Source organism: Liolophura sinensis, chromosome 2 (genome assembly GCF_032854445.1).
Source record: "Liolophura sinensis isolate JHLJ2023 chromosome 2, CUHK_Ljap_v2, whole genome shotgun sequence".
Classification (NCBI taxonomy): Eukaryota; Metazoa; Mollusca; class Polyplacophora; order Chitonida; family Chitonidae; genus Liolophura; species Liolophura sinensis.
In genome coordinates, this window is record NC_088296.1 from 27,475,655 (window position 1) to 27,501,608 (window position 25,954).

General features: G+C 41.9%; 1 protein-coding gene across 1 annotated transcript; it reads left to right on the forward strand.

Annotated features, from left to right (window-relative positions):
- Window positions 1-924: 924 nt before the first annotated feature.
- LOC135462634 (uncharacterized) lies at window positions 925-24,290 on the forward strand. Its single transcript, XM_064739858.1, has 7 exons — window positions 925-2,524; window positions 2,859-3,149; window positions 16,156-16,252; window positions 16,712-16,768; window positions 17,298-17,386; window positions 22,205-23,782; window positions 24,041-24,290. Exons 1-7 carry the CDS (start codon window positions 966-968, stop codon window positions 24,288-24,290), a joined length of 3,921 nt encoding a protein of 1,306 aa, XP_064595928.1. The 5' UTR covers window positions 925-965.
- The last annotated feature ends 1,664 nt before the right edge of the window (window positions 24,291-25,954 follow it).

Below are 25,954 nucleotides of genomic sequence, written 5' to 3' on the forward strand. Positions count from 1 at the left end.
AAACGGCCTCTTCGAACGACTTGTTCAGTTATAACAATGTGGCAATGTTAAGGCTAAACTCCACCCATAATACACTCAGACAATTAATAAATATATTGTGAATCGTGTGTTTTCACATTACCTCATCATCGTTCAATATGGTGACCCAAAAGTCAGCACATGTATATGCACTATAGTCTATTTCTTTTAGAGAGTCGCCCATATACATTATGAATTAGAAAAAGTGTTTTAACCTCAATTTTGGTAGCGCGTATGACTGATTTAACAGACAGCTGAATAACCTAAAAGAAATAAACCACTAGTATAAGTCAGTATGATTGACGACATGTACATGTAAGCCGAGTTCAAACAATGCAATATTTCGTATCGTATCAACTTCGTCGTATCATCTCGTTGAATTTGTCAAGTGGAATGAGAGTAGGACAAGTCTTTTTCATAAGCCGCTTTCAGCCAGTGAGATTTGTTGAATGCAACAATCCCATGCTATAGCGACATGTTCTGTGATTAGTGATTTAGAATGTTTCATGTTTTACACGACGGCGGCCAATATTTGATGGGAGGAAACTGGGCAGAATCGGGTGGGAACTCACGATTATCCGCAGGTTGGTGCAGACCTACTCTATATAGCCGGAGAAGACGCGAGCATGATCTGGACTTGAACTATCGGCAACCGCATTTATGATAGGCTCCTGGATCATTGCGCCGTGCTGGTCTAGTCCAGTTCAATGGGTTCATTTGTCAATGGCACCGCGTGAACGAGGATTTACAAAAACATGATCATCGTGGTTAAGAATACGTGTAAAATATTAAAGTTTTCGTTTTAATTGCAGGCAAGATCTGAGAACTTACAAGAAAGTCTGTCAACTCGGTGTGATCGAAGAAAAAGAAAAAATACCATAGTTCCTTCCTAGGCAAACGGTCAACATACGCGGTCACAGGCATCCTTTGACCTACAGTCTACCAGCATGCCGTTCCTGGACAAATTTCCTCTGCACCTCTGTGTCAGTGTTGTTTGTGTTTTGTGCTTCGCGGACCACATCGACGCTGAAAACCCTCGTGTAAACACCACGTCCGGTGCGGTGGAGGGGTTTGTCAAAACCGTGAAGCTAGAAGGGAACCGAACCGTGGACCTCAACGTTTTTCTAGGAATTCCCTACGCCGAGCCTCCGGTCGGCAAACTCCGGCTAAGAAGAACGGTCACTAAGGTCCCGATACCAGGAGTTTTCAACGCCACGAACTTTGGTCCTATATGTCCTCAGCCTTCTGGGTGGCCTAACAATTTTGCCATGAAGGAAGACTGTCTTGTCCTGAATATCTATGCTCCTAGTAACGCTTCTGACGATGATCCAAGATCCACCATGGTTTGGATCCATGGGGGGTCATATATCACTGGCACTGGAAACCTCTACGACGGCACCCTGATGTCCGCGCTAGGAGATGTTGTTGTTGTAACCATCAACTATCGCCTGGGTGTGCTGGGATATTTTTCCACAGAGGACACCCATTCGCCTGGTAACTATGGCGCATATGATCAACAGATGGCGCTGTTGTGGGTTATAAACAACATCCAAAACTTTGGCGGAAATCGTTCCAACATCACGGTCATGGGGGAGTCCGCTGGGGCATCAAGCGTGTCCCTGTTGACCCTCAATAGTCCCACCAACGTCCTGTTCAAGCGAGTCATCGTGGAGAGCGGGACGGCTCTGGCGAACTGGGCAATGGTGAAGAATCCGAAAGAGAAGGCGAAGATTTACGCGGCATATGCCCAGTGTCCCCAGGAATCCCAGCCACTCGTGGACTGCGTGAGGAACATGTCGGTAGCCGACATCATCAAGTACCAAGCCCAGATGGACGCTATGAGGGCTACCTACGGCGGATTGTCCTTCGGGCCGGTGGTGGACCACCAGTTCTTCCTGTACAGCCCAGAGGAGATAGCAAAGGGTAAAACAACACCGGAATACCTGGACAAATTCAGGCAAATTGACCATCTGGTGGGGACGAATAGTCAGGAAGGGGCGTGGATCTACGACTTGCGAATGGCACCGTACCGTCAGAAGCTACACATCAATGATTCCGTCATTGGGTTACCTAAGAATGTCTTCATCGACATGGTCAATCGGAGTGCCTACGATTTGCTTCCCGCCCATGCTCAACAGCTCCTACCCGCTCTGGAGTACAAGTACACGGATTTCCGCCACCCCGACGACGGAATGGGCCGAGCAATTAAGTTTATAGACGCCCTGACGGATAGTGTCTTCTACTCGGGGATAGTTCCTCTGGCCCAGCTACATGCGCGTCTTGTCAACGCCTCTTCCAGCCCGGTGGACGGCGGCAGCACTTACTTCTACCTCTTTGATCACCGTGGTAGCTGGAGAACACACGAACCCTGGCGGACTGGAGCGGATCACGGAGACGAGGTGTGGTTTGTGTTCGGCTATCCGATGACCCTCCCCACCAGCCCACCCGAAGAGAAAGCTCTGTCCCTAGCAACCATAAGATTCTGGACGAACTTCGCCAAAACAGGGTAAGATTGGATTTTATGCTTTCTCTGCCTTTACAGCAAGAGATTGTGTTTAATGGTAACAGACAATCCATGGGAACTACCTGTACCATGTCCTAATCTTCTAAAGCCTCAATTTATATACACAGAGGTCGGGTGAAGTTTGACATTTAAAGATGGACGGCGAACAAAAATGCATTTGATCAAACTGACAATTTCAAATTTTAGAATGACCATTTGAAATCACATCCAGATGCTAAATGTATGTAGCCTTTCATGTAGTTTCCATACAAAGTTGTTTTACAAAAGTCTCAAACTTCTTCGTGAAATCAATACCCAAACTCGTTAATGCTTGCAGAAATCCCAACACACCGGAAGATCCGATGTACTCGACGGGATGGCCCAAGTATGAGATCGGTGTAGAAAAGTATATCCGGCTTTCCGCAGATATTGAATCCGGGCCTTTGAATGGTTCAAAACTAGCAGCGGATCGAGTTGCGTTCTGGACGGACTTCCTGCCCAAATTCTCGGCCTCGTTTCCAACAGCAACGCCTTGTCCATCAGCACCGAAATGCACTGGAGCCGCTACAACTGTTGTTGTTTCAGAAGTACTTGTGTTGTTGTTGATCAGTTTAACACTCATACCATTGTTATAATTAATAAACACTGTTGTTTTTTTTAAACGCACTCCACAGTTTGGGTCTTACAATCTCTTTATTATTATTTTGACAGTCATGTGTTTTCACCTGTGAGATAGCTGGATCCTATGGCATGATGACGTTGACGATTAGCTTATACAGGGTCGCAGGACGAATTTGAAAAGTTAGGGGGACGGAGACATTGTCCCAACCATTGAGGCGAGGGTACAAGAGCCGCCATGGCCCATGATACTCTTGAATTCTGTGTAACATGACACGCCTTTGAGCGTGTTTCAAGAGAACAAGTATCCATCCTCAAGGTTGTGACTAAGTGTGCTGCACCTTTTGGCACAAATTTCGCAAATTTGAAAAAAAGACATGCTTGCGTTTCCCAAGAGTGAAATATCTGACCCACGAAATTACAGTGCTTAAACCTGATTGATCAAATTAAACTAGGTAGACTTTTACCGTGGTATCCACAAACTGTAACCTCTCCAGTCAGAATCCAGAGCAGCACTATAATTTATAAAAAGAACCCCCCCAAAACAAGACAAAAAACAAAACAAAAAAAACAAAACAAAAAAGAAAAACAAAAAAAAATACATAACAAAAAATAAAAAAAACATACAAAAAAACATGATTCTTATGTTTTTAGCCCCCCCCCCCCAACTTAACCAACCAATCAAAATGCTGATATTTCAAATAATAGTTTCTCATTGTTAGCAGACTTATCTCGGTGTTAGTCAGCCAATGACATCACCGCTTGCTTTAGCAGAGACCAGCTTCCATACTTCACCATTGTTGATGTATGTCCTTCTAAGCTGGATTCTACTAACAGAGATTATTAGCTTATTCATGTGTATTTTGACTCAGGTCTAACACAAATAACATGGCAAGGTCAACTAGAAAGGTTCACATACATGGTGTGTCTAAGGATGTAGATACGCTCGAGAGAAAGCGAGAGACATAAATGTAGGCCTAAAATTAAGGAAATACACCGCATATAGCACATTCAGAACGACTTTATAATGTTAATGGGATATCATTAACGGATAAATATGAATAGCAAGATTGTGGGAGTTGATCGGACCATGGAGGTTGGATCTCCATGGTCGGACGCTTTATTCTGGTCACACGATACTGACGTATTGAGATGATCGTTACACAGATATTACACATCTATGGACCAAAACGGTGTTTAAAAGAACATTTGTGATTGGCTGGCTAACTCGGGGATAAGTAAGCTAACTCGGGGTAAAATGCTTTCTCCTGACTAAGTGAACCATTGGGCACGCTGCGTTCTAAGTAACGCCACTTTTGATTGGATCACTAACACTAGGGAAAGTTTTTAATAAATTCTCTTTTTCTTGGCCGTCGAAAAAAAGGAGAATTACAAAACTATGTCTCTTCCGCGTTTCCCTACAAAACAAGGTGTCCCGAAGAAATTCATTTTGTTATTAAATTTTATCACGCTAAGATCAGGCCTGGCGTCGGTATACTGTGATTGAGTCGATGTGTCAGGTGTTGTGTCAGTATACTGTGACTGAGTCAGAGTATCGGGTCTGGAGTTAGTATACTGTGATTGAGTCAGAGTGTCAGGTGTGGTGTCAGTGTACTGTGACTGAGTCAGAGAGTCAGGTCTGGCGTCAGTATACTGTGATTGAGTCAGTGTGTCAGGTCTGGCGTCAGTATACTGTGATTGAGTCAGTGTGTCAGGTCTGGCGTCAGTATACTGTGATTGAGTCAGTGTGTCAGGTCTGGCGTCAGTATACTGTGATTGAGTCAGTGTGTCAGGTCTGGCGTCAGCATACAGTGATTGAGTCAGAGTGTCAGGTCTGGCGTCAGTATACTGAGATTGAGTCAGAGTGTCAGGTCTGGCGTCAGTATACAGTGATTGAGTCAGTGTGTCAGGTCTGGCGTCAGTATACAGTGATTGAGTCAGAGTGTCAGGTCTGGCGTCAGTATACTGTGATTGAGTCAGTGTGTCAGGTCTGGCGTCAGTATACTGTGATTGAGTCAGTGTGTCAGGTCTGGCGTCCAGTATACTGAGATTGAGTCAGTGTGTCAGGTCTGGCGTCGGTATACTGTGATTGAATCAGTGTGTCAGGTCTGGCGTCGGTATACTGTGATTGAGTCAGTGTGTCAGGTCTGGCGTCGGTATACTGTGATTGAGTCAGTGTGTCAGGTGTGGTGTCAGTATACTGTGATTAAGTCAGTGTCAGGTGGGGTGTCAGTATACTGTGATTAAGTCAGTGTCAGGTGGGGTGTCAGTATACTGTGATTGAGTCAGAATGTCAGGTCTGGTGTCAGCATACTGTGTCTGGGTCAGTGTTTCGGGTCTGGATAATCTAGTATATTGTGATTGGGTCAGTGTCAAGTCTGGTGTCAGTATATTGTGACTGGGCCAGAGTGTCAGGTGGGGTGTCAGTATCCTATGACTTAGCCAGAGGGCCGAACACAATAGACATCCCGCACAGTTCCAACCGGTCATGTTTCCTTCCTCTGACCTATCCCTGTTGATCTCCAGGCAGCAGTAACTACCATTTTTAAAGTCTTTGGTATGACTGGAGCCGGATTTGATCCCGTGGGTACTGACGTCTTCTTAAGGAATTGAATTAGCCTTCAACAATCCCAAAAACGTATTCTATAAAATGCGTAATCAGGTGGGAGGGTTTTTTTCTTATGCATGTAATATTTTGAGTATAAAAAGACTTGACATATGCACACAACAGATGACGAGTCTGCACTTCCCTGATTTCAGTGTTCATTGTTCAGATTTATGGTGTGATTTCTTATTTCTGTCCTCAAAAATCATTTTAAATTGTCAAGTCACTGATGTAAAGTTAAGGACGCCCTGCTAAGTTCTGTTATTTCCAGTTCTCGGAAATCTTTTAACACTGGCAAGTGACTGACGTAAAGTTAATGACGCCCTGCTAAGTTCTGTTATTTCAAGTTCTCGGAAATCTTTTAACACTGGCAAGTGACTGACGTAAAGTTAATGACGCCCTGCTAAGTTCTGTTATTTCCAGTTCTCGGAAATCTTTTAACACTGGCAAGTGACTGACGTAAAGTTAATGACGCCCTGCTAAGTTCTGTTATTTCCAGTTCTCGGAAATCTTTTAACACTGGCAAGTGACTGACGTAAAGTTAATGACGCCCTGCTAAGTTCTGTTATTTCCAGTTCTCGGAAATCTTTTAACACTGGCAAGTGACTGACGTAAAGTTAATGACGCCCTGCTAAGTTCTGTTATTTCCAGTTCTCGGAAATCTTTTAACACTGGCAAGTGACTGACGTAAAGTTAATGACGCCCTGCTAAGTTCTGTTATTTCCAGTTCTCGGAAATCTTTTAACACTGGCAAGTGACTGACGTAAAGTTAATGACGCCCTGCTAAGTTCTGTTATTTCCAGTTCTCGGAAATCTTTTAACCTTGGCAAGTGACTGACGTAAAGTTAAGGACGCCCTGCTAAGTTCTGTTATTTGGAGAGCTCAGAAGTATTGGTACAGTTCTCGAGAGAAGCGTACAGATCCTTAATTTCCTGTTCATGTTTTGGCACAAGATATGTCCAGAATGCCACACGTTCCGGAGATATCCGAGCCTTCACGGAATCCTGCGAAAGGTTCGTGTCCAGCTGTAGGTAAAGCTCGGAGTTAGAATCAAAAGGAGGCCATTTAGGTAAAGGAACATCTGCCGATGGTTGGTTTGGATCCCTGAAACATGGATTAAATATGACATAAAAATAATGATTGGCAAATTAGAGAGAACTTTTGTAGTTGAAGAATGATTTTTTTTACTAATTTCTTAAAATTTTATTTGTGGATTCAGTATTTATTTACAATCTTTACTGGAGTGTAAACTGGCTTTACGCAAGACTGCGCATGTGCCGTACGTGTGAACAGATACTTGCTCATCATCGTGTCTTTACACTTACCCAGTTTTGATTAGGTTTGCCCAGTATTTCATCATTTGTCGTATATAAGTGTGAACAGGAGATTACTCTTCACCGTGCGTTTATATGTTTACCCGGTTTTGATAAAATTTATTCAACATTTCATCCGCCGTACGTGTGAACGGAGGGTTTCCTGTCCCGTCTTTTCAATGTTTGTCCAGTATTTCAACATCTGTCGCACATATGAACACATGTTTGCTCATCTTCGTGTCTTTTCACTCACCTGGTTTTCACAATTTTTGTCCAGTATCTCATCATCTGTCGCACATATGAAAAGAGGGTTTCCTGTCCTGTCTTTACATTTACGCGGTTTTCACGATGTTTGTCCAGTATTTCAACATCTGTCGTACATATGAACACAGGTTTGCTCATCTTCGCGTCTTTTCACTTACCCGGCTTTCACAAATTTTGTCCAGTATCTTATCATCTGTCGCACATATGAACAGAGGTTTTCTTGTCCTGGTGTGAAGAAAAGTTTGCTTATCATCGCGCCTTTACACTTACCCAGTTTTGACAAAGTTTGTCCAGTATTTCAACATCTGTCAGGAGAAAACATTTTCTCTTATCATCGCGCCTTTACACTTACCCAGTTTTGACAGAGTTTGTCCAGTATTTCAACATCTGTCAGGAGAAAACATTTTCTCTTATCGCGCCTTTACACTTACCCAGGTTTGACAAAGTTTGTCCAGTATTTCATCATCTGTCATGAGAAAACATTTTCTTATATCATCGCGCCTTTACACTTACCCAGTTTTGACCAAGTTTGTCCAGTATTTCATCATCTGTCAGGAGAAAACATTTTCTCTTATCATCGCGCCTTTACACTTACCCAGTTTTGACAAAGTTTGTCCAGTATTTCATCATCTGTCAGGAGAAAATATTTTCTTTTATCATCGCGCCTTTACACTTACCCAGTTTTGACAAAGTTTGTCCAGTATTTCATCATCTGTCGTGTAAATACTTTCTCTGTCTCCGTGGCGTTACACAAATTCGTTAGCGGTATGCCAAATAAAAAGAACATGTCATCTCCATGATCTGCCCCAGTTCTCCAAGGACTGGTTTCCATCCAGCTTCCAGGCTGATTAAATTGGTAGAAGAAAGTTCTCCCTCTTGGAGATTGACTTCCTGTGCCGTTGCGTGACTCAGCGAGATTCATTCCGGCATGCAGCCGGGCAAACTCGACAGCAGGTACGGAGAACAATACATCAGTCAGAAATCGGACGTACATTTTTGTGCGGGACAGCGCGTCGTCAGGGTTTTGCCAGTCCTTGTACAGATACGATATCATAGCCCTTGTGGAGTCCACACTGTCTGATTTTCCAGCTAACAGCAACGACACATATGATGTGAAAAAATTATTGAAAAGTTCAGAGTTCAGGCCTTGCCCAAAAGGAATGCCATAGTTTTCTTCCAGAAACTTTTCCATACCTGAATAAAACGAAGCGCCTTCTTCTGAGCAGACGCCGATCATGAGATCGGTGTGGACAAGCTGCTCTCGTAGTTCCGTGTTGTCCACCTTGTTTTTCAGTTTTTCAATCGTGAATGGAAAAAAGTCGTTATCGTAGATTGGTCCCCATTTTGGTCCGATCGATGTTGGGTGGAACTCCTGAAAGGCTAGGAAATCGTTGGCGGTAAAGTGCCTAAGGCACTCCAGGAGGTTTACGGAGTCGTTAGCTGGACATCTGAGGCTGCTGGCCATCTCATGGACGTGGGTAAGAGGACTGACAACCCGACTCCACGGAGCGATGGCTGTGCCACTCTGAGCGATCACTCTGTGGAAGAGACCCTTGCTGGCGGGAGTGACGAGTAACTGTGAAACACTTCCTCCACCGGCAGACTCTCCAGCTATCGTCACCCGATGTTTGTCTCCTCCGAAACTTGCAATGTTTTTCTGAATCCACTGTAAAGCCACAATCTGGTCTCGAAGGCCAAGATTTCCAGGCGCATGCTCGTCACCCGTGGTGAGGAAACCGAGAACCCCCAAGCGATAGTTGATCGTTACCACGATGACGTCATTCAAGCCAGCCAATAAGCTGCTGGCAAAGATGTTCTTGAAGCCAAAGTTATATCCTCCTCCATGAATCCAAACCAGAACAGCCTTTGGATTGTCCACGGACGCCAGTGGAGGAACGTAAACATCCAAGAACAAGCAATCTTCATTCTGTGTGAAATTGTGTCCCACATGAGCACAGTTTTCGCCGAATTCAACATACTGCTGTGGACAAACCGCTGTCTGGCTTGTTGCGTCGTACACCTCTGAATGCGGCGATATCAACTTTGTAGGTTTGAAACGAAGTTTCCCAATTGGTGGCTCAGCAAACGCTATTCCAAGATAACTTACGACACCAATCTCATCCGGAGGAAGGCCTCGGTACTTTCCGTTAGGTGTCGAGAGAACAGGCTCTACGGGCACGCTGACAGCGGCGAGTTGAGCTAGTAACCGAAGGGAGAATACTACGAACAGCATACCGTACAGCACAGATCAAACGACAAGCTGTAAATGTGTAAAAAATTGATATTAACGTGTATCTGGTTCTAAATATTGAACACATGCAAAGTAATGTGTGTTACGAGTAGGACTTGATCTTTGAAAATGACCAGATATTTTATTTTCCTAAACACAAATGTAAAGTAAAACTTTTAGGACAAGAAAGGGAAGGTGCAGACCAAAGTTTTCCACATACCTGTTTCATTTATAATTTAAGACATTTTACATTCTACTAAAATGATCAAGCCAGAAAGCTTGTTTCAAAAACCCTGAACTCCACATCCACTTTCTAATGGCGTTTAATTCCGCACTTATCACTTATAGAAGAGCTGTCAGGTTTGAGGGTAGAGTTGGAGAAATAAGGGGGGGGGACCGAGAAAACCGCCCAGCAAAAACAGGTTTCTAAGAAACCTCCTGACTTAAACATCGACAGGCGCTGGATTTGAACGTACTTTGATCTCATTGATCAAAGGTTAACTGTGAAAACTCGTTAATCCCTTCGAGGAGCAAAATCGCCGCTTCCTTTTTTATTTTATTTCATGATAAAAAAATTCCTTTAAAGGTCACATGAAAAAGCTATTATAAAACACAGGCGAGATATGCGAAAAAAGCAGAATATTTTTATTTATTTTTTTTTTGCGGTATATTTTATAAGTTTTAATAACCATACTTCTTTACACATGTTTTCCGTCAAAGATCAAAAATGTTCGAACATGACGTCATCGATGAACATACTGGAAACGTGGGACCAGTTTAGCGCTGCAAATTCGTGCTCTTCCTCCAACAAGGTTGTTTGACAACTAACATCGTTGACGTCATCAAAGCAGGCAACTTAATTTCCGGAGTGAGGTCATATGAAAAACTGACATATTTACACCCCAAGAAGAAAGCCGAGAAGCTTTTATTTTACTTTTATATGTTAGGCCGTATCATATACTCCTTATTAATAATTAATAATAAAACCAACCCTTTTTCTTGTTCTTTAAGTTATTGATAACTCATCTAAATTTTATCTAATAAGCCGATAATTGGCTTTGTGATTCAGTTTGAGGTGGCTGCTTCATGGGCCTTAGTGGAATTCGTGGAACATCGTGAAATTACGTGGAGTTTCGTGGAGCTTCGTGGAACATCGTGAAATTTCGTGAACATTCTAGAACTTAGTTGAGCTCATTAGAACTTTGTGAAACATCGTAGAACTAACAGTTAACGTGCCACAAAACAATGTATGTATGTATCCTTGGGTTTAATGTCATAAAATTTTTCAGCAATATAACGACCAAGAGTCGTTATGTGTGTGTACATATACTATATCTTCTTGTGGCAAGGCGATTCCACGCCGCCAAAGTGCTGCCGTCACTGAAATATCATGCCGAAGACACCAGACACGACACCCCATCCAGTCACATTATACTGACACCGACTTGTAGGCGGGCGCTGTAACCACTTGCCGCAAACCTCGGATAGATTCTTTTAAACCATCTGTTGTCAGACATTTGCTTACATTTACTTTATTCAGTGCGTCTTGAGTGAATAAATAATCTATAATCTGAACGAGATTTAAACTTTGTTACACTACAAGGGGGCTTCCTTGTCCGAGGTTGTTAGCATGTCTGCGGGCGCGATGATCCAGGAGCCTCCAACCAATGAGGTCGTTGTGAGTCCAGCTCATGCTGGCTGTCTCTCCGGCCGTACGTGGGGAGGTTTTCCAGCATCCTGCGGATGGTCATAGATTTCCCTCGGATTCTGTCAGGTTTCCTCCCAACATAATGCTAGTCACTGTCGTATAAGTGAAATATTCTTGAGTACGGCGTAAAACACCAATCAAATAAAATACATTGTTAGGCTACAGTGCATTGTCACTGAGACCTTCTCACCTCACCTGAAGGACGTATCATGAAGGTATCTTCATCTGTTCACCCAGCTATTACTTGACCTAAATCGGAAACGTCTGTGTCTGCGTCTGTGTCCGCTTTAGATATCTCCACCCCCGGGATTATGCCGAGCTTCACCGTCTTCACACTGAACAGAAATGTGGCCCGTGGTGAAAATGTTTCCCGCAAATGTGAGCAAATGAGATTTTCAGTGAAAAGTTTAAACCAGGTAGATCTCGTTACCATATATCTTCCATTACGCAATATGTAAATGAATTAATAAATCAACGAGGTGTGGGGTGGCTTTTTCACAACATCTGGGTGCAAAGACATTAAACCATGTGCTTACACATGTTGCAGACAGATTCATAATAAGAAAACGATGACTAATTTTCTTTTTTAGAAAAGATGGCCTCTGTTGTCATAAGAGTCATAGTTTATGCATGTTTTGGAGGCACGGTGTGCAGTAGTTGTAAGTAGCTGTTAACCTAATTCTCAGTCACAGGAAGTCACTTTACTTTCTTCGGCTGCTCGTGACATTTGACCCCGAAAGTGACATCCGGAGAAGGCCAAGATACTCTGGCCTCTACTGGAGACAACAGGAGGAATGTTACCAGCTGAAAACATTGTAGGTCAGACAGACAAATTAGTCGCCCGAGTGTTGTACAAAGGGCATTAGTACATCATGTACTAGCCTGACATATGATAAATAGATCATGGAGGAGTGGGCCTTGGAAAAGCGGTTACAGTACGCTTGCCTGGCAAAATTTATTTATTTATTTGATTTGTGTTCTACGCCGTAATCAAGAACATTTCACTTATACGACGGCCCACAGCATTATGGTGGAAGGAAACCGTGCAGAGCCTGGGGGAAACTCACGACGGTACTAGGGAAGGTCTGTCAGCAGCCTGCGAATGGGCGTGGGGTTCCTCCGGGCTCTTCCGGCTTTCTTCCCACCATAAAACTGAAAACCGATATCACCTGAACAGTTGTATTTCGTTCCGATAAACCTATACAATATCGGTAGTGTACGGTAGATAAACATACCGGTCAGTTCAGACACTCTATACTGTACGGTAGATCACCACACCAGGCCTGTTCAGACAACGCTATAGTGTCTGGTAGATCACAATACCGGGTCACTTCAGACAACTCTATACTGTACGGTAGATCACCACACTAGGCCTGTTCAGACAACGCTATAGTGTCTGGTAGATCACAATACCGGGTCACTTCAGACAACTCTATACTGTACGGTAGATCACCACACCAGGCCTGTTCAGACAACGCTATAGTGTCTGGTAGATCACAATACCGGGTCACTTCAGACAACTCTATACTGTACGGTAGATCACCACACCGGGCCACCCGTCTGTAGAAATTCCGAGTGTTGATGTTTGTGTCCAGGGAAAAATCGGAAAAATAGGAAAACTGCTCGGAAAAGCCCGGGAAGCCAGGAATTCCGCACTTTTCTGCATTCTCTGCTCGGAAAACCTTGGACAAACATCAGAAAACCTTGGAAGACATCTCGGAAATTAGCAGAAAAATCAGAAAGTTTAGACTTTGAATATTTTCTAGCTCGGAAACCTCGGACTTCAAAATTTTATCAATATCTGTGCATTGGAAATTGTGGACTTTTATTATTTTCAGATTCGGAAAACCTCGGAAAGTGTTGACTTTGTCAACATTACAGTCAAGCTGAATTTAAAGAAAATAATAAAGCAAACGAAACACATAGTAATGTTATCAACTGAATCATTCTTAATATATCAAATGTTGATAACAAAAGTATTTTAGATATCAACTTAATCATTGGTTTAGAAACATATTAAATACTGTTTTATTCATCATCGTGAAGTGAAGCTCATGTTGGCTTCCTCTGCAACCATCCAGTGGCAAGGTCTCCTAGAAACCTACGTATGGTCGTGGGTTTCCGCCGGGATCTTGTCGGTTTCCCACCCACCAAAAGTCAGAGGCACTGAACACCTGCAAAAATGTTTTGGAAAAGCACTGTTATCTAGCACTTAAACATTAGAGAACCTAATATTATGTGAACCATTTCATTTTCAGATTAGAGGTATACCAATGGTTACTGTATATGTCCATGCCAGGATTCTTGCATCCACATAGAGAAGTACATGTATATAGATGCTATTTACGAATATGTCACAACACCATATGTGCAATCTATTACCCCGTAGCGGTTCAACGCTTACCACACTGTCTATACCCACTTCTCTCATGGCTCTCTTGTTGTCTCCCATCGCTTCTTCAACATAAAAAAGTGTGGTCCGCTAACATTCTACAGTCAAGGCATACATGCTACAGGTGCTACATGTCACGATGACATTTTTCCGTGAGGCCTTCATGTTTTAATTTTAAAATGCTCCTGGATATGGCATAACGCTGTTTTACGCAACTAAATAAGATGAGTTCGACCTGACCTTTCAGCCAAATGATTTGACGGGTGAGCGAGACAATCAACTGTGTAGATGCCAAGGCTGTGGAATATGTTCGGGTACATTTAAGTAGGTCAGACTTTTTTAAGTCGAAGAAGCAATGGGAGACAGCAAAAAAAAAAAAAAAAAAAACCTGTCGGAAGCCACTATAGGCCATGTGTAGGTAGGCGTATCACGGGATATAGATTACAGGTATCCATGGCATAGCCATGCCTATACTTTGTCAGCCTCCACAGTACTTAGTAAAACTTCATAATTATAGCCCTATAGTCCAAGTAAGCTAGAAACAAAAGCACTTCAAATTTATCATTATAAAACTACTACCACTTGATATGATCAACAATCAAATACATATTAAATAATATAAAATCAGGCTGTTTGTTGTTTTTTTTAAGCATAAAAAAAAACATTTCATATCTCCGAATCCGAGTCTGGGGAGTTAACGCTGGTGTGGAAGAGACAAGATTGGAGGTTCTCGCAAACAAATGAAGCTAACAGGCATGATTTCTGGACTAGTCGGATTTGTTGGCTCTTGGCTGCCGCTACCACCTATATGGCAATCTAAGTGCCTCTGGTCTGGCATTGTAACTGGCCCAATTGTGGAGGGCATCCCATTTCATCAGGTACAGCATGCCGGCAGTGTCTGGTACAACCTAACCTTTGGTCCCCAAGACCAAACAAATCTAACGGACATACAATAGAACTATTGGGCAGGTAAACATATCCATTTACCAGTTTACAGATTAAGGAATAGAAATTACAAAGACGTACTATGATAAATACAGTTCAGATACGGTTGAACTTAAAGGCAATTTCTGTCGAAAAAATTCGTTGTATTATAGAATTTCCAGTTTTCGTGGCTGTCGACTGTTGCTTTTCGATGTCTTTAAAACGGGTTTAAAGCTTAACTAACCATGACACTGAAAACATTTTACAACAGGAATCAACAAATGTGAGACAGAAAATGATCCGGAAATCGTGTCCACGAAATTCGCAGACTTTGGATTACAACATCAGTAAACTGGACCAGTTACCCTGGAGGCCGACATGTACGACTTGGTGAAGCGTCCGTGAAGTTACGTTGACTCAGACAACATTTCCCGAGTGGAAACCAACACCATTGTTCGGAAACTTGCATAAAATCTGAAATGAACACAAGCAGGGGTTCAAAAGAAATAAACTCACGAAAATACTTACTTTTTTGCCTAATCCCCATTCCGACTTCTCAAAATCCGCGGCCATTTTGTCCGCAGCTTTATCGTCCACGAGTGCAATGACACAGCTCTGTTTCCATTGGCTGAAAATTATACGGAAACACATTTTCCCGCGTTTAAGGTCCCCGTCTGCTTTTAACGCCTTCATTCAAGAGCACACTGTACTGACGATGGAGACAATGTTTCGGCGCTACGCTTTGATCTTATGGTACGAGGATCATCCAGTGAAAGGAAATGTGCTGAGTTTGAGAGAAGTACAAAAGCCAACGAAAGAAATCGAATATTACAAGGTCGTGGTAGCATCCTGTCCAGGCATGAAGGGGCTGTTTCCCGGTGTGATAGCGATGTTAGGAGGTGTTACGATTTGATCAAGACTAAAATATTTCTTGTCAGATCTTTCATTTGTTAAATAAATGTTTTTAAATATCTGTACTGGTAAGAAGCAAGATATAATCGCTGCGAGTCTATTTCCGCCGAAAATTATTTTGTAAGCGTTTTTTTTGTTTCAGATACTTTTAGTTTACCACTTTTTAGTCAGTAGTACCTGTAGGTCTTGATACTCTTGTCCAACTGTATAATGTCTTATTATGCCTTACACAAAGAGTACACAAAGTTTGCTAAGGAGAATAAACAGTACTACTGTGGCTTATTTGCAAAATAAGAAAATGACCCTCACGTCGATATTGTTGAAAAAAACTTTTTTCAATATCGTTTGGAAAAATTTATTTTTACTCTGCTTAATCATACTTTTACAGTGATATTATTTTCCCCTTTGATCCACAATTAAAAAAAGTAAATGTCATCCCCGCAGCTTCTATTTACCTCTTTTTCGGTGAATGAAATGTGAGTCTAAAAACCCGGAGATGGACTCAGATCCTGTGTTAGCAATAAAAAGAATGAACAGTGATTCTGAGCGTGTTAAGTTCAGATCTTGTAGAAAAATGACTGTGTATACCTGTTCTTGATAAACAGAAGATAATTATTCTATGGACTTATATGTTTGGACGCTAACCATATTGAACAATAAATTTGTAGGTTCAGAAGAGAACGTCTTCTGTCTGCCATTTTGTCAGACTCTGCAAGATTTCCTCTTTTGGCTCAACAGTCTGGAGAATCTGCAGATTATCAAAATGTAAGTATATTTTTGTAAACTGGGTTATTTCAAAAAGGTATTAGTGTTGACATACTCCCCCCCCCCCCCCCACCACATTTTTACTTTTCAAAGTACAAAAGTAACTTTCAATTGTAATTATTAATTTTTTACCTGTTTTTGTATTCAATGCAGGCTCTGTACAAAAGGACATGTACATAATTACGTTTTTACATTAAGCCATTATGTTTTGTTTTTGTTCTTGCAGGAATCTTTTGACTTTACAGCCATGGTTGTAACCAGTAAAAATACGCAAATACTAGGGAAGGAGAAGGAAAGCAAAAAAACAGAAGAAAAAAACACTCTAAAAAGGTGAATTTAACCACTTCACTATTTGATACGTAAATGGCTGTTGTACTCTTACAAAATAATTAGGAAACTCTTATCTGCTCCGTTCACACTTGTGTAGTATTTTCACTACGAATGTAATTTTTATTTCAGGTTTCTGAGACAAAAACTGCGGAACAAAATAAGATGTCTGGCAGTCTTACAAGCCCAGTAAGTCTACACATTATATAATTAAATGATGTCAGAAATGAAATCAGTCGTCAACTCAAGCTTTTAAAGTAACTACCATTTAGGTGACAGCTTCTATATCCCTGATAGGTAACCACTGAGGATAAATATGGCCAAAATAAGCATGAATTCTGTTGTAAATTGGATCTTGAATAAGATTTTTGATATGACCAACAGGAAGTTGCTGACTAATGATGTACAAACACCACTGTGTTGCTTCCTTACAATGACAGGGTTAACCACCTACTCCACACAAGTGTGGTCAAAGCACACTTGTATAAACAAAAAATTTTGGTCCATGAGAGAATGTTTTCTGACTGTGAAAAAGTAATAGCCACAAAAAGTTTGTGTGGTACCTCCACTTGCAGCAACATGCAGTGCACGATTTTTCCATTACAGTGGGCATACTTTTGGCTAAGGCTGTTGCACAAGCAAATTATGTGTACTGATTGTAATTTCAAGTTTTACAATATTTCTGTTGAACAATGGATTTTCTTTTATTGCTCCACAGAATTTTGAAAAAGCTGCTCAACGTTTAGAGTTGGAAGAGCTTGATAAAGTTGTTGCTGCATTCACAGCAACTAACCAAAACAGTCAAAGGTAAATAAATTCACATGTTATAAATCATATTTTAATTATTTTCAAGTGTAAAGTTAAGGCAACGACACGTGATAATCAAGCTGATAATACATTCTTCAGGCATTTAATTGTTTCATGTAAGGAATATAATATAATAAGATTTATTATTTGATTTGGGGGGGGGTGGAGGGGGGGGGGCTTCATGGCTCAGATGGTTAGCGCGCTCGCGCAGCTTAATGACCCAAGCGCCTCTCACCAATGCGGTCGCTGTGAGTTCAAGACCAACTCATGCTGGCTTTCTCTCCGGCCGTAAGTGGGAAGGCCTTCCAGCAACCTGCGGATGGTCGTGGGTGCCCCCAGTCACTGCCCGGTTTCTTCAAACCATAATGCTGGCCGCCGTCGCATAAGTGAAATATTCTTGAGTACGTCGAAAACACCAATAAAATAAATAAAAAAAATATTTATTTGATTGGTGTTTTATTACATGGACTGTGTTTGCAACAGAAGTCCTACCACTGGATCTCAGAACCTCAACTTTTGCACATAGGTTCAACTCGGACAAACATGTAAAATGTAAAATTGAACAAAATGCAACAAAATTGAACAAAAATTTTAACTTGAAATGGAAGTCATATTTCATTCAGCAAAGTATTTGAATTCTCAAAAGTGCTTACGGTTGAGGAATATGTTACCTTTAGTGAAATATAAACATGGTACTAAGATTTCATTGAAAAGTCCTCTTAATGAATATGTTAAAAACTTGGAGTGGCACTAGCCACCGTATATACACGTATTTGATTAGTGTTTTACGCCGTAATCAAAAACATTTCACAACGGTGGCCAACATTATAATAGGAGGGACCTGGGCAAAACCCACGACCATTCTCTGGCAGATCTTCCCGCGTACATCCGGAGGGACACAAGCATGAACTGGACTTGAACTCGCATTGATGAGGCTCTTAGGTCATTGCGCCGCGCTTGCACGCGAACCACCTCGGCCACATAGGCACCCTCATATGGGATATGTTCTTTCTTACGTAAGAATACACAGATAACATAAGAATATACTGGAACAGTCTGTTGAATGTTGTACATGTAAACACTGATCGCACAAAACAAAATAATAATAACGGTAGATTTGTATACAAATTAATACAATATAAAAACTTGTATGCCATGACACCGGGATTAAAATATGTGCAAAGGAGTGTGAAACGTATTGAATAGAAATGTTGCGAGTTTGATCATATACACATAAATGTTAATGAATGAATGAATGAGTGACATACAAATAACAGTTCATTAAAATAATGGTCGTTCCGAACCGTTTGGCTGGAACAGAAAGCACAAAAAGTGTGTAAGAAATGTAACATATTTGGACAGGTTTACCGGCTTGATTTAATTCTTCATTTGGATTCTCCACAACCACTTGGGGATCTCCTAAAAATCCCCAGAGCATTTACATATAGATATTTACAATATTTCAAAACACTTTCCGGATTCATTAGAAAAGCATAGATTATAAAAGGACACAATATTGGCGGTATTTGCAGGGGATACCAACACACACCAGTGCGCTGAACATGTTCATTTAGACCGCGGAATCATGGATTTCCAACTATTTTTATGTGAAGGAAAAGTGTTGTGATATTATAAATACGTGTTATATGGGCGTTTGAGCCACCTGGAATACAAGTACATCTTTGCCTGTTTTCCACTTTAGGGCACTATTTCTAATTTTCTGTGTACAGATCTGGTTCTTTGTACTGAATATTCAGGTCTCGGCTGGCTAACTGGTTTTCGATGATGACCTTACGGCTGCTATTCTAGAGACCAGATGTCATGGAGGTCATCTGGGCCATCTCATGAAGGCAATTCCGGGGTCAGATGTCTTGACTTCCTGTAGGGCAGAATTAGGTTAACACTCAACTATTACTCTAAAGTACTACAAAGCCCCTGTCTACAAAATACACGAAAATAAATGGCTCATGTAAAAACAGCGGCCATCTTGTGACAAAAAAAACAAACAAAAACAAAACGAACTGCTCAATGCTTCGTTATGTAGGCAGGTTTTGTTCCCGTCTGTTTTAAACATGATGTGTTAGATTAAGCAATTGTATCGCACAGAGTGGACCACTCACATCACTTCCGTGTCATGCATGCATGGATATACGTTTCACGATCTGATCATGTAATGCATTCTGAGGAAGATCAATCCGCGAGTGAATCGGCGACACCTAATGACGGTTATTTAGTAACGAGATGTACTGGCTTGCAGGACTGACGGAAGAACTTATTTCTTGGCGACTGATTCAAAAAATTTTCATCACGAGGTATATCTCCACACACTTCGGTGTGAAGACGTAGACAGTTGGAACTCATGCTCACCCAGAGGCAAAGCCGACACCCACAGGACGTTTTGAAACACGGAAAAAGAAGAGAAGGGCTGAAGACGAGTCGTCCTTTTTACACCATTGAGACGAGGTGAGAAATTATCAACAACAGAGTAATGTTTCAAATTTAAAACATAGTTCCGACTTATAAAATATAGGGGCCTACGTGACCGAGGTGGTCAGCAAGCGATGACACGGGAGTTCAGATCCAGTTCGTGCTGGTTTCCTCTCCGGCCTTACATAGGAATGTCTGCTAGCAACATGCGGATGGTCGTGAGTTTCCACTGGTCTTTGTCCGGTTTCCTCCCACCATAATGCTGGTCGCTGTTGTATAAGTGAAATACTCTTGAGTACGACGTAAAATACCAGTCAAATAAATAAATATAGATTATTTGTTTCGTTCAACAGAACATTGCCGACAAATAACACATAAATGATCCACATGAGTTTTGAGTCGCCATGGGAACACCATAAAGCTGCACGAAGTTCTCGACCAAATGTTCGCCTTGTTAGACAAAATTCACGTCATTGTTAAGTTTAGGTATAATCCTGTCAATGAAATAAAAAAGAAAAAAAAGCAACAACAACAATAAGAAAACCTGGGAAGCTCTTTTTATACCCGTGGATCCCAAATCGTAATTATGCGTTGACCGTTGTCTCGATTCCAGTGTGTCACGTGCCTGGTGTTACATGCTGTGTAATTTTTCAGGGTGTCACGTGCTTGGTGTTACATGCCATGTAGTTTTTCAGGGTGTCACGTGCTTGGTGTTACATGCCCTGTAGTTTTTCAGTGTGTCACGTACCTGGTGTTACATGCCGTGTAGTTTTTCAGCGCGTCACGTACTTGGTGTTAGATGCAGTATACTTTTTCAGTGTGTCACATGCCTGGTGTTACATGCCGTGTAGTTTTTCAGTGTGTCACGTGCCTGGTGTTACATGCCGTGTACTTTTTCAGTGTGTCACGTACCTGGTGTAACATGCTGTGTATTTTTTCAGTGTGTCACGTGCTTGGTGTTAGATGCCGTGTAGTTTTTCAAGGTGTCACATGCCGTGTAGTTTTTTCAGTGTGTCACGTGCCTGGTGTTACTTGCCGTGTAGTTTCTCAATGTGTCACTTGCCTGATGTTACATCACGTACTTTTTCAGTGTGTCACGTGCCTGGTGTTACTTGCCGTGTAGTTTTTCAGGGTGACACCTACTTGGTGTTACTTGCCGTGTAGTTTTTCAGGGTGCCATGTGCCTGTTGTTACATGCCTTGTGTCACATGCCGTGTATTTTCTCAACGTGTCACGTGCCTAATGTTACATGCCGTGTAGTTTTTCAGTGTATCACGTGCATGTTGTCACGTGCCTGGTGTTACATGCCGTGTAATTTTTTAGTGTGTCACGTGCCTGGTGTTACTTGCCGTGTAGTTTTTCAGTGTGGCACGTTCCTGGTGTTACATGCCGTGTAGTTTCTCAGTGTGTCACTTGCCTGATGTTAAATGCCGTGTACTTTTTCAGTGTGTCACGTGCCAGGTGATACTTGCCGTGTAGTTTTCAGGGTGTCACCTGCTTGGTGTTACTTGCCGTGTAATTTTTCAGTGAGTCACGTACCTGGTGTTACATGCCGTAAAGTTTTTCAGGGTGCCATGTGCCTGTTGTCACATGCCTTGTGTCACATGCCGTGTAGTTTATCAGTGTGTCACGTGCCTGGTGTTACATGCCGCGTAGTTTTTCAGTGTGTCACGTGCCTGGTGTTACATGCCGTGTAGTTTTTCACGGTGTCACGTGTCTGGTGTTACTTACCGTGTAGTTTTTCAGGGTGTCACGTGCCTGGTGTTACATGCCGTGTAATTTTTCAGTGTGTCACGTGCATGTTGTCACGTGCCTGGTGTCACGTGCCTGGTGTTGCATGCCCTATTGGCCCATAAATCGCTCTTATTTAACTGAATAAATGAGCACGGCATTAAACACCGATCAAATAAAACCAAAGCACAGCTTAAATCATTTATTGTGTAATTAATTGCTGAGGGATTTAGGACATTTGAAATACGTTTAGTGTTTGACACGTTCCTTTGACTCTCACTATCTTTACCAGAAAGGGATGAAAGTTTTGAGAAAAAAGGGCTTGTAGACAGGTTTGAACCCTTTTTTTTGGAAACTTCTCGTTAACAGCTCAGTTACCCGATCTATAAACCGTGTTTACATTCGCGATTCGCGCAACGCTATTGCAAGGCATGACATCAGTATGTGTTACCATAACAAAACACATGCGCAATCTGCACGTGTTGTAGAACAAGCCCCTAATGTGTAATTTCCCAACTTTGCCTTGTTAAGACAAATTGCATTTCCTCCTGCTTCTAGTCCTAAAAATGTGTCCATTAATTCGTCCTTTAATCCAGCATACTTTACTTGATGTATGTTTGAAGGTTTCACACCTTGCCATTCCCATTTATATTTTTACAGCTTGGACCTGTGCAGGACCACTATGCTGTTCATAATTATCACCCTTGGGTTACTACCTCACTCGGCCGCCGTGAGCGTGCCTGTAGGGTCTGTTCTCGCGACACCTAGTGGAAAGTACAGAGGCCTCCCACCGGATGAGGTTGGTGTCATAAGGTATCTTGGGATAGCGTTTGCAGAGCCACCAATCGGGAAGCTTCGTTTCAAACCTACAAAGTTGATATCGCCGCATTCAGAGGTGTACGACGCAACAAGCCAGACAGCTGTTTGTCCACAAACTTTCCTTGAATTGAGCGAAAAGTATGACCATTTTCGGCAGAATTTCACACAGAATGAAGATTGCTTGTTCTTGGATGTTTACGTTCCTCCACTGGCGTCCGTGGACAATCCAAAGGCTGTTCTGGTTTGGATTCATGGAGGAGGATATATCATAGGCTACAAGAACACTTACAACGCCGCTTTATTGGCTGGCTTGAACGACGTCATTGTGGTAACGATCAACTATCGCTTGGGGGTTCTCGGTTTCCTCACCACGGGCGACGAGCATGCGCCTGGAAATCTTGGCCTTCGAGACCAGATTGTGGCTTTACAGTGGATTCAGAAAAACATTGCAAGTTTCGGAGGAGACAAACATCGGGTGACGATAGCTGGAGAGTCTGCCGGTGGAGGAAGTGTTTCACAGTTACTCGTCACTCCCGCCAGCAAGGGTCTCTTCCACAGAGTGATCGCTCAGAGTGGCACAGCCATCGCTCCGTGGAGTCGGGTTGTCAGTCCTCTTACCCACGTCCATGAGATGGCCAGCAGCCTCGGTTGTCCAGTTAACGACTCCGTAAACCTCCTGGAGTGCCTTAGGCACTTTACCCCCAACGATTTCCTAGCCTTTCAGAATATCGATTTAAAGTCCATCGGACCAAAATGGGGGCCAATCTACGATAACGACTTTTTTCCATTTACGCTAGAAGAACTAAAAAATAACGTTGATAGCGGGGAGATACAAGAGCAGCTTGTCCACACCGATCTCATGATCGGCGTCTGCTCAGAAGAAGGCGCCCTGTTTTATTCAGGCATAGAAAAGCTTCTGGAGCAAAAATACGGCATTCCTTTGGGGCAAGGCCTGAGCTCTGAACATTTCAACAGTTTTCTCTCATTATACGTGTCATTTCTGTTTGCTGAAAAACCCGGTAGTGTAGAGTCCACAAAGACTATGATATCGTATCTGTACAAGGACTGGCAAAACCCTGACGACGCGCTGTCCCGCTCGAAAATGTTGATACAGTTTTTGACCGATGCATTGTTCTGCGTGCCTGCCGTCGAGTTTGCCCGGTTGCATGCCGGGATGAATCTTGATGAGTCACGCAACGGCACAGGAAGTCAATCTCCAAGAGGGAGAACTTTCTTCTACCAGTTCAATCACCCTGTAAGTTGGCTGGAGACCAGTCCGTGGAGAACTGGGGCAGATCATGGGGATGACGTGTTCTTTGTGTACGGTTTCCCGCTTACGGATATGTGTAACGCCACTGATAGTGAGAAAGTGTTCACACGACAGATGATGAAATACTGGACAAACTTTGTGAAAACCGGGTAAGTGTGAAGGCACGATGATAAGCAACGTTCTACTTGCACGCACGTCAGATAATGACATGGAATCAATATCTGTCAAAACGTGGTAAATCTAAGGTTTACCTAAAGATAGTTTTGAATGTAGCGAAGATTGTGCAGAAATAAGTTAATGCATTAATTTATAAAAATATGTGTCAATATCCATGCTTAAACCATAAGGTTTCTGCATAATTTGCAAGTGTTTCATCGACTTGATGCTATACTGAATCCATGTTTCAGGGATCCAAACCAACCGTCGGCAGATGTTACTTTACCCAAATGGCCGCATTTTGAAACGGGCTCCGAGCTTTACCTAGAGCTTGACACGAACCTGTCGGAAGATTCCGTGAAAGGTCGGATAACTCCGGAACGTGTGGCATTCTGGACGGACCTTCTACCAAAACATGACAAGGAAATGAAGGACCTGTACGCTTCTCTCGAGAACTGTACGGATAATTCTGACAACACGAAAAACCAAATCACTTCATAAGCCTGAAAGATGAACGCTGAAATCAGGGATGTTCAGTTACCTCATTTACTGGGTGCAAAAGCCACGTCCAGTATGCGTAATAACAAAACCCCTTTGTACCCGATTACAACATATCGATTAGTTTTTTCGGATTGTTTAGGGCTATTTCCATTCCTGATAGTGGGTTACTGTGAACAATTCGGTAAATGAAGTGTGAACCATTTTTTGAACTTAATTGTGAACCAAGTTTTACATTAAGTTGTGAATAAACTGAATTATGAACGGTCTTTTGATCCTGAATCAAAGAAATAGTTACAAGTACATTCATAATTTTGAACATACTCTTTTTGCTTTGTGATAAAAGTAAACAATTTCACTCGAGCATTATATTAAAGCCCGAATTTATGGAATGGTTTGGGGGTCAAATGTTTTATTAATTCTATGTCAATTTTAATTTCTCACTTAAAAATTCAATAAGCAAACATGACGCTACTTCCTGTTAATGCCTTTTACACGCACGCGCACAAGTTATTCCTGATTACTAATGCTTTACTTCATTCATTATTAACGCTTTTACATCGTATAAATATTTATACCCGTCTCTTATTGCTTTGTTTACATATACCGGATTCACCATACTGTTCCAGACTAATATAAATAAACACGTTAGGCGGCAACAAAACCTCGCAGAGCTCAACCTGTACTTTGAATTTCTATGGAAACATTTAAGAATATATTGGAACTGTCAAGCATTAAGAGATTATGTTTATAAAACATGTCATCTAGCTTTGCTACAGAATACGTGTAATTAGCAAAGTGTTTGCAGGAGAATTCAAAATTAACGGATAAGGACGTTACGGTGATCTACCGTACCGGTTGTTGCCGAGTGTTCTTCCCTGTCTGTGTCAATCCATCTTTACGTCAGGATGTCTCTAAAAAAAAACTGGTGTTGCTGGGAGATCTTCGTGGTCTCTGCCGTATTTGCCCTTCCCATTTTGTAAGCTTAAACCATGAATGCAGCGGGTTCTTACAATTTACATTTGTGTTTAAGATATAAAACTACCTAGCAGTACCTAAGTTACCTTAACTGATATCGATTTCACTGTAAACACTGTTTCTCACACTGCCATATTTGAAATTATTTACATATTTTAGTATAATATGACCTTTAAAATGAATTTTATTGTATTTCTTGTAGTAACTGATCTCACGGCTGTGTGTGTTTAGAGATGGATGTTTGGAAGTTAAAACGATGTAGTCTATTCTCAGAAACAGTACTGTAGGCTGTGTTATTGTCTGGAATTTGTTCTTACCGCTTGCTGGTGTAGCAATTGTAAAACAAATTACCGTACCTTCTCAATAATTACAGACATCGGCTGGCCCAGCTGGCAGGCCTATAAAGCCTGTCTTTCCTGACAGCAAATACAAGGCAGCTCACGATGTCATATTTCAATATACACGCTTGTTTAAAGAAATAAAAAGAAGAAATACTGATACCAGAACGTCAATCTAGTGAAACTATATCTTTGGTATTTCCTTTCCCAAAACACTCACCATACCGTTTTCCGGTTCGTGTTCTACAAATTATGCTATCCAGTATTTAAAGTTCTGTGACATCAGACATTACATCAGCTGGATTTGTCTTGAATCTACCCAGCGCTTGTCTTCCTACACTCTCGTGTGTG

Coding starts and splice junctions, on each gene's coding strand:
- LOC135462634 (XM_064739858.1), top strand. CDS start 966: ATGCCGTTCCTGGACAAATTTCCTCTGCACCTCTGTGTCAGTGTTGTT. Junction 3,150..16,155: donor AGTTTAACACTCATACCATT/GTTATAATTAAT, acceptor ATAAATTTGTAG/GTTCAGAAGAGAACGTCTTC. Junction 16,253..16,711: donor AATCTGCAGATTATCAAAAT/GTAAGTATATTT, acceptor TTTTTATTTCAG/GTTTCTGAGACAAAAACTGC.